This window comes from Leuresthes tenuis, unplaced genomic scaffold (assembly GCF_036924035.1).
Source record: "Leuresthes tenuis unplaced genomic scaffold, fLeuTen1.0.hap1 SCAF_11, whole genome shotgun sequence".
In the NCBI taxonomy this organism is placed as follows: Eukaryota; Metazoa; Chordata; class Actinopteri; order Atheriniformes; family Atherinopsidae; genus Leuresthes; species Leuresthes tenuis.
Genome location: NW_027325365.1, coordinates 3,619,758 through 3,637,953, shown reverse-complemented (window position 1 = coordinate 3,637,953; position 18,196 = coordinate 3,619,758). Strand labels below are relative to the sequence as shown.

The 18,196-nt window shown below is 43.5% G+C and overlaps 1 protein-coding gene across 2 annotated transcripts in view; it reads right to left on the bottom strand.

Annotated features, from left to right (window-relative positions):
• Window positions 1-18,196, bottom strand: part of LOC140317691 (protocadherin-1-like) — a 208,883-nt gene that overhangs the window by 178,569 nt on the left and 12,118 nt on the right. For both annotated transcript variants that reach the window (XM_072395171.1, XM_072395172.1), the window contains exons 2-3: window positions 15,662-16,493; window positions 8,718-10,898 (exon numbers count right to left, since the gene is read on the bottom strand). In XM_072395171.1, the coding sequence (XP_072251272.1) occupies window positions 8,718-10,898; window positions 15,662-16,471 (2,991 nt within the window). In that variant the 5' untranslated portion in view covers window positions 16,472-16,493. The remainder of the gene's footprint in view (window positions 1-8,717; window positions 10,899-15,661; window positions 16,494-18,196) is intronic.

Below are 18,196 nucleotides of genomic sequence, written 5' to 3'. Positions count from 1 at the left end.
TTCATGTATTTAGTGTCGGCTGTTTTGTTCTTCTCTGTGTGTGTGTGTGTGTGAAGCCTCGGGCAGGTTTCCGTTCCACTTCACTTGTGTTGTTGGAGCAGGTGGCAACACACACACACACACACACACACACACACACACACACACACACACACACACACACACACACAGGCAGACATGAATATCCACTGAACGCTTGCTGACAAAATTATGTTTGTTGTGTTTTTGGATTTCTGGCCGAACATGAAAGTAAAACGCACAAACACACGAACACGCGATCTTCGCATTGAGTCGTCTCGGTGCCTGGAACACAATCGCAGCCCTGAGGGAGCGACTGACGGACGGATGAAGACGCTCTGCGCAGCGGCTAAAATAAACCCTCCTTCCTGCCCTCCTTTTTCTGCATGCTCTTCATCTTTGAGAACACGTATGTTCTGGTTCTGCTCAGAAATGTTGATTGTTGCGTCAGGGGCTGCATCTGTTTGCCTGATTCTGAGCTAAGAGGGTTTTTAAGCCACTAAAAAGGAATGACATCTATTCTTAGAGTCAGTTGTTGGATTAGGAAATAAGCCTTTGACTAAAAACTAGAATAGCAGAGCAGTTACACAATTATTTAGCATTATCCCCATCGTTTATTTAATTCATGTCAGGCTTTAATTTCAGATCACTGGAAATTACTTCTACAAGGAGGTTCTGAGACTGTTTGTTTGTTTGCAGGATGACACAAAACCTACAACGCTTGAATTTCATGCAGTTTGGTGGCGCGTTGGAGCACGTGCAACGGAAGATCCTGTTCAGTTCTCCTGCTGATTTTGGGTCATAGTTGTTAAATCTCTTGGGTTCAGAGCTGGTTCAGAGTCTTAGTGTAAAGGCTTGTTGATGCGCACCCTGCAGCCAATCAGAGTGCAGCTTTTTTCCCGGCTCATTGGTTCACAGCATTCAAGTGAGAGCAGGTTTCTGTTGCTTCATGCAGCCATCACACCATCTTAAGTCATAAATATCTGCCTTTTGTTGAGGAGGTGCCATTCGAGCTGATGGTACGTTAACAAAAACAACAAGAAGCTTCAACGTCTTCATCAGTCAAACTGACATTTCAGTGGTTTGTTGGGGATCTCTGCAGCTGTTATGATTCCTGTCTCCACGGAGCTCAGACCGGTTTACGGCTCAACTTTAAACGACCCAAACAGCTTTGTTACTCCTGCTCTGAACCGGAGGAGGCAGACCTCCCGCAGCACCTGTCCTCCTTCAGAGTCTCCCGGAGTGACATTGTGCTGAGTGATGACGGCGGTCAGGAATGTAGGGAAAATAATGTGGCTCGTGTGTGTTACAAAGGCCTCATTGTAGCCAGGTACCTCCTCCTCCTGCTCCACCTTCACAACTGCAGATACAGAGACAGATCTCCATCTTACCATCATACCTGTTCTGACCTGTGGGTACACGCATTCCTGCGTTCTGCTGCTGATTTTAACAACACCTCCATCAAACTACCTGCAACTCTGATCATCAATTACATCTCCACTGAACTTTTAAGAGCCTTTTAACATCACTTGGGAGGTCATTTAACACACTTTTGTGTCAAATGGCCAAAGTATCATTTAGATCACATTTCTTCAACATTTCACATTGATAAGTTGTAAAAATGTTTAAAAACCAACTTGATGCATAATAATAATCGATCACCTGCACATTTTATAAACATAGCCAACACTAACTGACATGAAAGAATTAATCAAAACAGTTGAAAAGAACTCCTAAAATCCTCTCGTACCACTTTTGTATCATGTCTAAATAATAATAAATCGTATATATATTGTAAATATTTAATTATTTTACATTAAAGTGGGACATGTAAGTTCATCTCAACTAGCATACCCACTGGTTTCCATCAAAATGCGAACGTGATACGTTAAAAATGCTTTTCATTTGTTTGAAATGGTCCCAAACTTTTGATATTTTCCATCTTTTTCGCCAATTTTGATCCTTGTTGTTTTCTTCGTGCCATCAAATCAAGCTGCTGCTCACGAAAGGATCTGTGTCCTCTTAAGCTCATATAAACTGCATTTAATCGAGCAGGATTCCTCGTTTTTTACGCTCAGATCTCGTTTGTCTGGTTCAGATAGAACTAAAGAAATCATCGGGAATCTTCCGGTTGTGTCATAAATACTGAATAACGTATACATGAGCTGATCTTTATCTGCGTTTAAGTGTGAATACAATAGAAAACATGCAGTTTTGTGTCTGTTTTGATGTACCAGATAAGACATCTACTGTTTGTATTTTTATTAGTTTTTTTCCGAGTGTGGCCTCTTCGACTCTCTGCTTATTTAATGCAAGGCTCCCTATTGGCTAAGATTTTGTGAGAGTAAATCCAAAGCTCGTACGTTCTCCACAAGAGAATTGGTTCTGGCCTGGACATTTCATCCTCATCTCATAGTCTGCTGCCTTTTTTAAATGTGCCTTGTAAATAAACTGGATTTCCTTACAAGATATATAGATTTTCATGCTTCCTCAGCTTCACTGTCCCTCAGAAGCGGGAAGTTGGAACTCTTTCGCCTTTTCGTTTGGTTTTTAACAGCGAGCTCTCACCAGCAGTTTCATTGTTCATTTCAGAAAGAAAAGGGCCAATAAAGATCATCCAGTTTTACGTATTATTGGGTCGAGGATACCTAAAAGATTTATTTGCACCCCCTACGACCAGCTGCTATGAACAGAGCTGTGAAGACAACTACGAGGAGCTAGCGCTCTGTCTTTCTCAGACATTTCATTAAGACCTCAGGGCAGAAGGTCACATAATACCCTTAAACGTGCAGCAGTCGTATCTGTACTTCACCCTTTCCTTTCAGTCTGACTGACGCTCTGTTCGCAGCAGCTGCTGTGAAATTACTGTAATTTTCAGGGAGGAAAAGGCTGCTCGCTGCCCACCTGATGGCTGCCATTGCAGTTTCTTTTTCTGACAGTGAGCCGAACCGCAGAGAGAAACAGGAAGCCCTCTGTCAGTCAAACGGCAGCGACACGTGTTAGTGATTAAAATCACCTGTTTTAAATCAGTTATCGCTTAATGGACTGTAACTATAGCTGAGCAAACTGATTATGAGTGTTTAGTGTTACATTAACACGTCTAGTGAGATGGAAAACACATTTCCACTGGTGTGACTTTCTGGGTGTGTCGTTTTCTTAGATATTCATAATTGCAGCTGACAGGCTGAATCTGGAGGTTTAAAGAAGGAGCTGACGTGGTTGCAAGAGGGTAATTTCTGTCTTTCCGCATCACATATCAAAAAGGGGAAATTATTTTTAAGCAGCGGGCCGGCGGTTTCCAGCCATTTTGGTTTTAACAACTAAACTTCAGACACGGGATTTCATAACTGAAATATTTGCTTTGTGACCCCTCAGATCAGATCTTGGACCCAAAGCTGAGAAGTACGTCGGTCGAGTGCTCTGATATGAGAAAGATTTCAGTGTCCGGACTGAAAGCAGCATCGTTCAGTTTGACTAAACGATCAGAAATATTATGACTAAACCATCATCCAGCAGCAAGAACTCACAAAGAAATGCACGTTTCTTTATGAGTGTGGTGCAGCCTGGTTTCTCTTTTTCCTAAACTACAGTCACATTTCTTGGCATTAACACTTTAAAGCAACTCTAGAGAAGTTTGTGAACCCTGAAACTCTCTGTTGCTGTCTCGTTTTGAAGTACAATGACTTTTGTCAGGCCTGAAACTGCGTCGGAGCACCCGGGGGGCTGAGATACCGCGGCTCACAACGCTTTTGTGGGCTTCTGATGGCGCCTTTGTGGCCTCTTAACATGGCAGCACATTCATGTGCACGGCTGTGCACGTGCAGGGCTCACATGGAGATGTGTTTTATGACAGTGGGGGTACATTCCTGAACTGTAGGGGGAGCTAAAGAGCAATAAATAAGCCCGATTCTCAAGTTGTGGTTATCAAAGTACATGAAAATTTTACACTATGTACAAACAAATGCAAATGCCATCCAGGACATATTCTACAAATAAGTTCTCCGAACTTTTTTAAACTGTTTCTTGCTTCTTTTTCTAACAGTCAAGTTTGATTTTTTTGCAGATGGACACGACTTTCTTTCACATCTTTGCATATTTTGCAGATAACTTGGAACTTTGTCGGCTATTTTAAGGCAAGAAGTTACGTTTTCCTTTAATAAGTTGGGTCTCCAAACCCCTCTGACCTGCTGTCATGGACGAGTTTGCTTTATTAGAATTATAAAAACTCTCTTTGTAACAGTTTCCCAAAATACTACGACTGTATTCCCTATCTGTAAATGTTTCCGTGTACACGTTCTAACTTAGAGGGTCTGTTTTAGGACATGTTTTCCAGGCCTTGACCAAGTTGTTTTTAGAGCCTAAAACTAACCAAAAAGTGAAAGCAAAATGATGTTTACAACTAAAGAAAGTGTAGACGTGCTGATCAAATGGAGATGAATTCTGGCCACTTATAGGACAGTTGTGTGGAACTACCCTCCATTAACCTCCAACCTAACTTGCAAACAGTCCAAGGAACAAGGAAAAGATAAAGTTTTGTCCCTGGACATGAAACAATAGACTTCATTTTACGGCAGTTTCCTTTCCTCCTCACAACCTAATGCGACCCGTCCATGCTGTGGAATAAATCTGACACCTCCTCCCCTGCTTTTGAGTGCGGTTGTTGGATCGTGTTTTTTGCAAAACAAAAAAACCTGTGTGTCAGATACTGAAACACAATCCTTTGATCCAATCATACCTGAAACCCGTGTATCTCAAACAAACTGGGATTATCATCGGAGCCGTTTGCCAGCCTGGCTGCAGACGTGAACGCTTGTGTACAACAGATCATTCATCAAAGTGAGTAAAACAAGGGGGGGGGGGCAGATCTGGAAGAAGTGGTGGAAAACAGGCGGCAGCTTTCTGCTCCTCCAAACAGCTGATCGACACCACGATACCAGACAGTATGCAGAGAGATACGCTGGCTCACAACACAATACACTAAAAAGGCCCAAAGCAGGTTTGGACTGTTTTGATGACGGTGTTTATGGTTCCTTATCAGACATTTCAAATGTGTTGTGGCTTGAGATGTTTCAGTCACCGGCGGGTCATTCTGCAGATCTGACGTCCGCAGTGCCCGGCTCCAGTTTTTCACTTGGAAACGTGTAACTCAGACTGTGGCAGTGCATGAAATCTGTCAGTATGTGGGAGCGTGGAACAAATGCTCAGCTCAGAGCTTATATAAACTGAATGACAAGCAGAACACACACTTCCACACACACACTCCTCATCCAAAGGGCAGAGCTTTCCATAGAAGGAGGGATTGTGTTGGATTGGATGGAAGGAGTCAGTACTGTGAGTCAGCACACACACAGGCCAGTGTGTTACCATAGAAACGGCCGAGTCAGTCAGTGGAAAAAAGCAGGAAGGACGATTCTGGACTGTTAATGTGGAGTCCAGACAGAGGGAGGAGCTGGGGGGCGTGTTATTAACCTCTGACCTCCTCAATCGTGGTTGCTAAATATTTGTTCTTGAGTGATATTTGACCTCTGACCCCTCCCGGGCAGGTTCGGCACCTGCTCTGGGACGTTTTGATCTCGCTCTTTCAGCGTGATTCACTGCGAGTTCAAAGTCTAAAGGGTGTGTGTGCTTGTGGTTTGTGTGCACACAGTCGGCGTGCCAGCAGGTAGGCAGGTGTAGATCTAAAGTGACAGACTCAGACAGGATGGCTCAGGTGTTTATGGAGAGAAAACATATTTGGCTGAAGCTCTGAACATAAAGTAACCAGCATTACTGGTTTCACGCTAAGCTTTAGTCTCTTATTATTATAATTCTATAACTGTTTTATTGCCAGTTTGGCTTTAATCCATATACAAATAAACTTTTATTGGATAATCACTGACAGCTTCACAGAGGTGCTTTCACCTTAATGTGAAAACATGCTAACAGCCTATCGATTGCAGATTAGCATACTAGCATGCTAACGGCTGCTAAAAAGCACAGAAAGCAGAGCTGAGGTTGATGGAAAGCCTTTAATTCTCATTAAAATGTCAAGGAATCACAGAACTCTGCAGGTTCGTGTGCAATGCTAAATACTTTAACCTCTTCAGATATTGAATAAATCGCTAAACATTAAGCTAAAACCTTAAAATGCGTTTATGTTGTGTGCAAAAAGCTAAAAGCAGCTGTTAAATTTGTCCCATTGTTACTCCACTTGCTGACTAGACGTCCTATTAACGACTGAATAAGACTTTCCAGGTGATAATCTGCACAAAAGTTAATTAATTCAATATTTGGTAAGATGTTAAATAAGCTTATTATGTGGCTAAAAGTCAGTATGTTTGGGTTGCACAGTCAGACGAAGTAGTTAAGCTATTTTAAATATTTTAAGTCTTTCTGAAGCAAGCCCAAGAACATGTCCTTAAATTTGAGAATCTGCTGCTTCTCCTTGGCTTAGATCAGCAAATATTCAAAAGTTTTTGACTGTTGATTGGACTCAATGGGAATTTTAATGTCATTACTTTGTACTTTTGCCCTCAGAATTGTGAATGTGAGGCTTAAAAACTGAGAAAACACAAGAAATGTGAAAATAGAAGTTAGCTTCGACCCAAATATGTGGCACTAGTTATATTTAACAGAAAACATCACAATATTTCTTCTAACCACGTAGAAACTTGATTTTTAACCAAATCAAACCCTTTGTGCCAAACGTATTTTCTCTCCACGTGTGAATGATGGAGATGAAAATGGGATACTGTACCTCTACCTCCAGCGTTCCCATTATTCTCAGCTGCTGTTCCCTCCCTGCCCACCACAATGACCCAGTGAATGCACAGAGAGCGCCACTTTAACGTTTTAGCAACATTTTTATTGAAATAAAATCTGCTTTAACTGTAAAAAACATCAGAAAAAAACACTGTACAAATATTTCCCGCAAAGAAGAAGGGTACATGACTGAGAAGGTGTGTGATGGAGCAGAGTTGATATGAGGCCATGTGGCTTTAAATCTGACTGGAGAGAAGTGTGACGCCTGCGGGCTCAAGTGTTAACAGGCTAAATGTGAAGCCAGCAGGAGCACTAACAAGCTGCCAACTCTGGCAGGAACTCTGCTAGACCGACCAAACACGGAAGCAGATCCTCATCTTCATATCGATACGGTATACTGTCAGATGGTAATGACAATGAAAGCACAGGTGTGTGCACGTGAGTCTTTGGTACAGGTACTCAAATGGTGAACACAAGTCTTTGAAAAGCAGGGGAACAGTGACATGCCCTTAAGCTCACACACGACACACACAATAATGTAGCAACATAAGGTGAGAAAGCACAAACAAAACTAAATCATTTGACACGTCATTCAACATATATGTACAGTCTGAACATCACTACAACACCTTAATGTGATTGTCTCCATGGTTTCACAGTGCACGTGACATTTTCATTTTCACAGCCGCCACACAGCAGCCCATGTGGCACGAAAAGTGGTCACAATCACGCACCACTACTCCCCATCCCACCCCACCCCCCCATTTTGTACATTAAATAGAACAGAGCAAGGCACTCTGGGTAATAGAAGGCGAAAGCGGGCGCCTGGAAAATAACCTGCCATTAATCTGTGCAAACAATTGACTTTTTTAGCCCCGGTGATTGGGAACACAGCTAAATTAAAAGTCGTATTTCAGCTGACCTGACAGGAAGTGCGGAGGTTAAGAAATGGTTGTATTTACTCCTGGTGTACCTTTCCTTCATAGTGTAGTGGCTTTTTACAACCCCACTCCCCCATCCTTCTTATTCCCTTTCTTTTCTTTTTTCATGCTTGGCTCCCTGACTGAGCTGAAATGACCTGAAATTGGTCTGAACTGGATGGAAACACTCTAAAGTGCTGCTCAGCCTGTCCAGTTCCTGGCCAAAGAAAACCAAGAACAATAAAAATCAAAAAAACGGGGACTACAAAAAAAGTCAGGAATTCAGAGTCACTCTTTGTCACACTTTAACAAGCTGATCCGGCCATAAAGAGCCGCTTTAAATGAGTCAGCTCTCCAGAACAAAAGAAAAAAGAAAAACACAATCAGACTTAATGAGGATGTCAGCGTGAACCTTTCAATGACCACAAAAAGAACTCCAGATTCAAAACACTTCTAATAAAATGCCTGCCTTCATTTAAACCTCCATGAAAAGGTGAAACTAAACACAAATAAATGAAAAACACAAAGAGGCAAAGGATGGACCCACATGGGATTTCCAATATCAGCAGTGAACTACATCTACCAAATTTAGAACTATCATACTGCTTGAAAATACGACATCTCGTTCAGTAATTTAGCTGGAATTGCTCATTAAATACTGCAGATATTAAACATTTGGACAACATAAACAGTAGAAACTCAATAATCCACTTTCAGTCCATTTTTGGGAGTTTCTGTCACCACAAATAAACTTAGACATATTGGTAAACCCATATTTGGTCAATCCTTTAGATAACGCTTCATATTGTGCATTTGGTGGAGTCCATATTGAAGTAAAAAACAAAAAAACAACAAAAAAAAAGAGATGGTGAACAGAAACAAACCAAAAACAAAAAGGAACGGCCGTTTGGAAGTGGGTGCTGTGCAAGTAATCAGTGCAGCTTTGGTGAAAGAATATAAGTCCCAGCGTGACTACCACACCTGTTTGGTCCAATAGATGTCCGGGCAGTACATTGACGTGTTTGCGTACTCTCCTACCTGTTTGTTGCTGTATTTGGGTGGATTGGCCTTGTAGCTGTAATCCGAATATTGGTCGGAGCCCGTGGAGTTGTTGTCGCCCGTTCCTACAAAGGTGTTGGTGGCTGGGAGATCCTGAACGGCCTGGTGCTTCTTGGAGGCAGAGGGCGACTGTGGCTGCAGCTGGATGGACGGCAGGGGGGAGTTGGACCGATAGTGGCGGCCCAGATCAGGGCTTCCCGGTGGGTAGTTAAGGGGGAGATGGATTCTGGGACTGTCGTTTACGTCATTGATGAGGTTGAACTTGAGGCCTTTCTGTAGGCTGGCCTCCTCATCTTCCTCCAGCGGCTTGGCTGGTTTTGGAGCTTTGCCCTTCTTGCTCTTTTTCCCTTTGCCATTTTTAGGGCCCTGCTTGGGAGCATACAGGTCCTTACTTTCCTTCTTGCCAGCTTGGTAACCACTCTTGTTATCCTTCTTCAACCGGTGTCTGATGACCACCACAGCTACAATGACCAGAATCACACCAGCACCACCGGCAACAACGGCATAAATGATTTTACTGGATGGGTCAAGTGCGTAGCTGGGGTCTCCTGCAATGTCTCTGTCAAGAGGTGTGTAGAGACTGTGTCCAACGAGGGCCTCGATGAGGGAGACATTGGATTTGGTTTCGTTTACAAAAACGTGGACGAGGGCAGTGGTGTGGCGGGGAGGTTTGCCTTTATCACTGACCTTCACCACAAGCCGGTGTAGCCCGTTGTGCTTTCCGGTGAACGCTTGGGCCAGCGTGATCTCCCCACTGCTGGGTGAGATCTGGAAGAGGCCATGGGGGTTGCCACCTGTAATGGAGTAGCACAGCTCAGCATTGGGTCCGGCGTCAATGTCCTCGGCCTCGACCACCTCCACAAGTGTATCTGGAGAGTTGACCGATGTCAGATACTTGTAGGAAGAGTTGGCAGGTTTGGTGACATAGGGGGCGTTATCATTTTCGTCCAGGACATTGATGGTCACTCCAACATAAGAGGATCGAGGTGGGTCACCTGCATCCACAGCCTTCAGACGGAAGGTGTATGTGCTTTCCTTCTCACGGTCAAAGGAAATGCTAGACAGGATGGTTCCTGTGCCATTCTGGATGACAAACTTGCCATTGTCCGGTTCCACAAACAGTCTCACTTGGGAATTTTCCCCCTTATCGGCATCAGTGACAGTCACTACACCAACAGGATTGAGTGGCGGCATGTTCTCAATGACAGAGAAGCTGTAGCCATTCAGCATGAACTTGGGGTCGTTGTCATTGCGGTCTAAGACATTTACGATCACTGTAGCAGTGCCAGTTTTACTTGGGAGGCCCTTGTCTGCTGCTGCCACGTGGAACTCATAACGCTCTGTCTCCTCGCGATCCAGCTGGTTCTTCACACGAACTTCTCCGGTGTTGGCACCAATTTCAAAGAGCCTGGTGGCCGAGGGCTCGATAATGCTATAGGCCAGCTCTGCATTAGTGCCACTGTCTGCATCTGCTGCCACAACATAAAGCACTTGGTCACCTGGTTGGTTGCCCTCTGCAAAGTCCACCTCAAGCATCATGGGAGAAAAGATTGGTGTGTTGTCGTTTATGTCTGTGACCTGGACTTTGAGAGAGTTAGAGCTGGACAGGGCAGGGTTGCCAGAATCCACAGCAACTATTTCAATTCTGTAATCCTTGACACGTTCATAATCCAGCAGGGTTGTTGTCTGCAGGAAGTATTTTCTCTTCCGATCATTGGCGGACTCTCTTGCAGGTCGGAGCTGAAATGGGACATCTCCTGCAACCACACAAGTCACAACAGCGTTTTCACCCTCGTCACGGTCCGACACCTGGACCAGGGCGACAGGTGTGCCAATGGGCATGTCTTCGGAGATGTTGGCCACACCGTCCTGGTGCGTTACCAAACCAATACCACGAATCTCGATAGCTGGAGCATTGTCATTTTGGTCCTTGACATTGATTGTCACGAGGACCTTGGAACTCTTGGAATTGGGCCCACGATCTCTGGCAACCACAAAGAACTTGAGGAAGTTCTCTTCTTCTCTGTCCACCAGACCTTTGACGTAGATGATGCCTGTCGAGCGGTCAATGCGCAGAAGTCTCTGGACAGTCTCGGATGCCTGATGGAGGCTGTAGTCTATCTCTCCATTGTTGCCGGTGTCAGCGTCACTGGCTCTAACCTACGAGGGGCAGAAAAAGAGGGTTATATTTCCTGCCCAACACTGGAAAACAAAAACAGCACAACAGCAGAAAATACAATAAATACATACATAAGATTTGCAGTTCAGACACTGGATTAGTCTGATGACAGGAAACTGTTTTAACACCGTTAATTTAGCAAGAAAAATCAGGTGTGCTGTGTCATTATCATCCAAACATTCTGCCGAACTTTAAATGTGATTTTAATTCAGTCAGATGTCACAGTGAGACTTAAGATCCCCATTCACATTACAATTTCTGTCACATCTTATTCTTCATGTAGCTTCTTTGAGTTTGTTTGAAAGAGTCGACACCATTACGAATACAACACTATAAAGCGTTGCATGTTTTCTAAAGAGGGGGGGGGGGGGGTGCCTGTTGTATGTGGATGATCAAAGCTGAGCACACACAAACACACACTCACAAAAACATCCAACGGCCATGAAGCGGGTCATTGGCATCTAATGGGCAGATGAGTGAATGTTAATGTTCCTCTTATTATCTGAAAAGCTCCAGCTCTATTGGGCCCATTAGGAGCCCGCAGAGGACAGACCAATATCAGCCGTAATCCAGTTTCATATGTGCAAACCCAAAGTAAAGCAAGGTAATTAGTCACTTAGGCAGTAGGAGCAGTCAGCAAAATATCATTGTGGTTGCCCTCATTAGAATGCTTTTATATCTCCACATCTAATGCTTTTCAACTGGATTATTTCAGTGCTACTGCTGCAGGTAATAAATGTAGGTCGTCAACTGAACTTTAAGTTGAACAGATGATATAAATGTCTCAGGTGCTGCTGGTTCAGCAGTTGTGCAGCATTCACCTGGGACTTACAGTAATGTAATTAGAGTCTTTAAATTTTAAGACCATTATTCCTTCAAAGCATGGTGAACCTGAGCCAAGTTTGCACTCCGCAAAATAATCTCCTAAAAAGGAATTCTGCAAATGTGACAGGACAGTCTTTTAAAACAAAAGATAAAATGAATATTTGGACCAAGAAATCAGTTTTACCTCCCAACAAAAGTCATCTCAACTTCAGAGATACAGTTCAGTGGGGAAAATGTTTTCATATTCAGTCTAAGTTCTGATTTACTTCTTTCACCACCATCTTTTCTGCAGGATAATTATCCAGTCAGAAGTTAGCTCAGCTTAGCTAGCTGGGTTTTGACCAAAAATCCCTAAAACCAGCACTTAAAATACTTTTATTCATATTCTTGTTTTTATAAAACAAAGATTAGATCTGTGTTAGTCATGTTAGTTAAGCTAGTTAAGCTAGTCTTTGAGCTAAACTGTGCTAATTCATTTTTTTGAGGATTATTCAGATAACATTAAATTCAGATGAGATTTTGTTTGCTTAGTGCTGAATACAGCTAGGCTAGTTTAGTCTTCATGCTAAACTAAGCTATAAATATTTTTGTGAAGATTAATTAGATCTGATTAAACAGTCTAAGCACTGGATGGAGCCAAGCTATCTTAGCTTAATCTTTTTGCTACGCTAAAGATAATCAAATGACAATCAGCTCAGGTGAAATTTTGAATTGTTGTACCTCATCCAGCTAGCTTAGCTTAGTCAACTACAGAACTACAGAACTACAGAATGGATTATATAGCATTTATCAAGCTAATGGGACAACTTAAACTCAGAATATATATGTTACTATCTGGGAAATATCTCAAACTTTCAGGTAAGCTTCTATCAATAAGGGTTTAAAAAGGTAGCGCCAGCATATTCTCCAAATGGTTTTCTATGCAACACAGACTAGTTCATACTGCCACATAATAATTATCTGGTTTCCTGTCGTCTCCAGATCACTGACTGTGACAGACCATCACCAGCACCGTGGTGACCGCGGTGGCCGCTGATCCATGTCAGAGAGGTTAAGGTTAAGGAAGGCATGAAAGTGAAATTATAATTTCTCCTGCTCATTGATTTCCTTTCCTTCGCTGTGGCTTTAAGCAGCAGATATCACCAAACAGTGGTGAATTATTGACAGCCTCTGAGAATTGTGTATTGAACAGTGGAGCTGGTGGAGCGTAGGGCCGCTGAGACGAGGCCAGAGCTGCACTGGCTGCTCTCCAAGGCCACTCTGTGCAAGCATACAGCAAGTATAAACACTCTTTATCTCCAGGTTAACAATTACCCACGAGGCCAACTGGGTTCCTAAATGAACAGACCAGAATCTGCAGGTTTTAGATGATTAATAATTCATCTATAATAATAACCCTTATGAAGTTAAACCCTTTTCAGACTAACGCTTCCAGAGAACCATTGAAAATAGTTTATTCGAAAGAAAATGTAGCTGCAGACACGTGTGTGGAGATAATCCATCACAGTTTACATCAGGTTTAGTTTACTGTTGAGTAAATTATATTATAATTACATGGAAGATCAGAGTGGACTTCAAATCATTTGGGCTGCCTCGAAATGATTAATCAGCCTGTTGTCAAGGCAATATTCCTTTTTAGCAATTTAGCGATTAGTCATTAGGGAGGGATCCCTGTCAATAATCTCTAATATGCTTTGGTATTTAATAAGATCAGAATCTGCAGACATAAGGACATAAGTGAATGCAGCCTTGCCTCTAAGTATGAGTGGCTGGATCCTGCTTTTTCTTGTCCTTATTTTTGCATTTCCTAGTTTAAAGTGAACGTGACTCAAATTGAAACTAGTGTCCCATGATTAACGGCACGGGTCAGGTGATTTCATCAAACATTAACAGAACGGTCCAAATGACGCATTTCAGTCTGTAGTATACAAAAGGATCATTCCAAGTCTTAAAGTCCCGGTTAGAAAAGCTTGTATTTATCTTTATTGTTTAGCGTTTGCCAGCTCCTGGTAAAAGATTAAAACTATAGTTCAAGGAAATGGAGGCGTATGTCAGTAAAAACCAGCTTCTCACTCTGAATTTCAACATAACTGGCATGAAATAGTGGGCGGAGCCTGAATAGATCACTGCTGCCTATAAGCCATCTTTTGTTTCACTGGGCGCCATTTCAACTTTAACCAATATAACCTTTATTTATCCACTGTGCCAGACTCAAAAATCCCCTTTTCATCAGTATCCTGGCCGGGACAGGTAGCAGCGTTTTTGCAGTAATAAAGGAGCCTTAAGAATATCGTTAAAGACAAGCGGATCCAATGATGTTCATTGGGAGTTTTGCAGGAATAAAACGCCGTGGCCGCTGGGAAAGGAAATGTGTGAAATTGGGTGGCTCAAATCTGAAACTGCCCTAGAAGAAAATAGGTTAAAAATTATGCACAGCGCAGCAGTATGCCCTTTTAAAGAGAGAGTCAAAAGCCAGGGATATACAAGTCTGAACAGCCATTGGACAATTTAAGCAGGTCAGGGTCGTCAGTCAGCGTTGTCCCGCTGCCTCTAAAGCATCACTACTCAAACGCACACTAAGTGAAATGAATTCTGTGGCCCTCTGAAATGCAATGAGCCACATCCAGAGCAATAATACCAATAAGCCCCGTGGATAATCTCATGACTGACTCAGATTAAGTCATGCACAGCGAGCTGGAAGGTCTGGCGCTTCCACTGCAGTCGCAGGGAGGGAAGGAACAGGAAAAGTGGAGGATGACACGGTGAGCTGGGTTTGTCAGGATGTTGGAGCCACTGAGCCAAACCGAGTCTTTCTGCTCTGCCGGCTGACGCCGACATCGTGTTCTGGCACCCCGGCCGAGGGCTCAAAGGTGAGGTTGAATCAGTGGTTAATAAGTGACTACTCGCAGCGATCCCACGCCCTGCTTCACCTCCACCGCGCCATCTGTCTGAACGGATAATTGAGCAGTTTCCAGACTTATCAGCAGCGAGGCCAAAGGTTCCTTTCCAATGTTTGGTAACAACAAAAACTCTGGACTGACGAGCACCACTTGAATATTTCTCCTCTTAAATTTACGAGGAAAACCACAATTGTTGGACGCTCATGAGCGCTTGGGAGCAGCCTTTTTCATGTACTTTTTCCCCTTTAAGTTCCTAAAAGCGCTGAAAGGTTTGTGAAAAGGTGTGTTAAACATCCTGTTCCAGGGAACATCTGGTTTGTCAGACGCCTCAGGTTGGATTTTAATTGTCCTGCCCATCAGTTCTAGGACTGTTTTAACAATGAAGTCTCACAAGACAGAACCCATTTAACCTAATTTTCTGAACCAGTGATCTGGACGAGGAAACCAGGCTGAACTGTAAGCTTCAATATTCATATCAATGGACAACAGGGATGAGCTTTAATATTAACCACACACCAAAAAGATGCCATATTGAGGGAGTCTGTCACAATGTGCTGCCCTGAATATTTCAGGACTGTTAGAGTATCTTTTGAAAAATATTCATATTTTCCAATTAAACTCTCAACATGAATAAATTATGGAAATATAAGAACCACGGCCCGCATGCCAACTGATAATTGCAGCTGCCAACAATGTTTCAAATGTTTTGGCCATATGAAAGCTGCACACGTTAACCCTGTTTGAGGGATAATTTAAACTGTTGGTTATCAATCTAAATCTAATGTTGTTAATGAATTAAACTGTGATAATATCCTCAAAATGATTGTTTGCTTTGACTTGCAGTTACAAATAAATATCTAAATTACAAATAACAAGGTACAAAACCTGGCTTGTGGGAGTCTTGTGTGAAGATGTGTGAAGTCTAGAATAACCTGAAGAATTGGTTCGTATCCACAGATTTTTGAGTATCCTGCTCACAAAGCGGCCGAACAGCACCTGTGGTTAAACCAGTGACTGACCTGCAGCACAGAGTGTCCCAGCGGGCTGTTCTCCTGCAGCTCAGCCTCGTAGTGACTTCGCTCAAACTTTGGCGCGTTGTCGTTCTGGTCCGTCACGGTGACCCTCAGCAGGGCGCTGCTGGCCCTCGGCGGATTCCCACCGTCCACAACCCGAATGTTCATGTCGTACGAGTCCTTCTTCTCACGGTCCAAGTTGCCCATCACGACCAGTTGTGGCAACTTCTCGTCCGAGTCCACGGCAACCTGCAAGTTGAAGAGCATATCAGCATCCGGCCCGGTGGTCAGCGTGTACTCGGCCACGCCGTTGGAGCCAGAGTCCCTGTCATTCGCCATGGAAATGGAGAAGAGGGCGCCGATGTGCGTGTTCTCAGGGATGGCCAGGCTGAGGATGGGCGAGGAAAACTGCGGCGTGTTGTCGTTGATGTCCAGCACTTCGATGAGACCTTCAATCAGCCGTGGCCCCATGCCCATCCCCTTCACCATGTCTGTGATCGACACCTCGAACTCCAGGAGGCATTTTTCACCATCAAAAAGGTTACGGCAGTCTCTCAGTGACTCGCGGTCGATGGGGATATCGGTGGTGTAGATGTCACCGGTCTTGCCATCCACCCTCAGGTATGGCGAGCCCACCTCCAGTTTATAGAGATGTCCAGTGTCTGGAAGGCCCTGATCCGCCGCCAGGCTGCCGATCAGCGTGCCGGGGGGCTGCTCCTCAGGAACCCGATACAGGATGTCCGTGGGTGCAGCGCTGCAGGAAACCATCAAGACGACGGCCAGGAGCAGCACAACTTCCCACCTCGGCAACGCCATGTTTCTGCCAAACGACGCCGGTCTGAAAGAGACAGAAAGCAGGTCGGTGAGCCTGAACATTTTCAGGTACCAAATACCAGAACCTCTGAAGACTGAAATGTAGGGAAAAGTATGACGGAGGCCAAATTTACCCGATTTCATACGCAGGCCGGAATGTTTTGTTGGCTTGGAAGTCAATGTGTCACACACTGAATGTGAAATAGTGTCATTATATGCTTTGAGCCATTTTTAGGAGCAATGAATTGAAAAGTTCCTTGAGCATACTGCTGGTCAGTCTCTACGAATAGAAATACCTCTTTAAATTAAGGCGTTATTGTTGCTGTTGTAAACGCAGGATTCAAAAGGTCAGAATTTGTATGAAAGCTGCTGAAATTCACCGATCAGTTAAGTAAGTTGCTTCATCTTCTTGGGACTTTTAGATTTTTGTAAAAAAGGAAGAAAACTGCAGTTTGATGGAACCTTTAACCCTTTAATGGATGGTAATAGAACTACATTTTGATAAGATTTCAAAAGCCCGCAGCTTAAAAATGGTCAGAAATAAAGATATGCTGTAAATGGGAAAAATCTTGAGTGTGAGCCAAAGTTTTTGATGGTATTAGTTGGATTCCACAACTTTTATTCAACACTGGATTTTAAACCCATTTCCACATGGTTTTCTTTCCTTTTTTGATCCTTTTCTGAATTCATGTACACAACTATGAACAAAGCTGTTCCAACAAGTCAGCGCTCATCGATGGTCAACAGGCTAATCAAAGTGTCTGATCCCCCCCGGTCCTCATTACTACTGACACACTTGTTTACCCCCCCGCCCCATCTACAGCCACCTTCGCCCGCGTCATTACGATCTCGTTGACCCACTGCCCTCGCCATCCTTCCAACTGTCACTCTGAATCAAAGATCTAAAGTTAACCATTTCTATTAATTTTCTCTAAACTCCAGCCAGACGTCTTCCACATAAACACTTCCTCTTAGCTGCATTAGCTCATGATTAGCTCCCGAAAACAAAAAGACAGCCTTGATTCTGTAAACTGGAGGGTTAAGGGGGGATAAAGATTGGATCTTCAAGGAACGGGTACTTTTATGCTGTGTTTGGTCCTTTTTCATCGACTATTCATCAACGATTTCTGCTACTACAGACAAACATTATATAAGCTATGACAACATTATATAATATGTTGTAAGGAGGACTAAACAAGACTCAACAATACTCTGTGAGTTCAGGCCTTGAAATAAGAGCCTTATTGGTTTTACTTCCAGCCTACAGACTCTCCCTGACCTCAGACTCCCTGCAAAAAGCCGTCTCTGCTTTTAAATGTTTTTACTCGCCAGCTGACCTGTTGTTCACAACGCCACCCGACTCCTCCTGAAACGAGCTCTTTCTTCCGCAACCCGTCTCCACACAAATTATTTTCTTGGCAGTAAATCACCTCAGACACACGCTCTGTGTTTGGTGCTGTAGGAATTTCTCGGCTGCAGGTCGCTGATGTTAATCTTTTCTTTTTCCATCCACCTAATGTCCTTGATTTGGAAACATAAAGGAGCAGGAAGCGTTGATGCCTTCCTTCTCTTTACCCACGAAACACAACAGGTTGTGTGTTTGTGGGAGTAAAGGCTTATATTTCCTGAGCTGATTAGGTCTCCTACAGAGTGATTGAGACGGAGTGAAGACAGGCCTAGTTTGAAGTCATTCTGTGACATTAAAGGAACCAAAACTCCTGCAGCAGC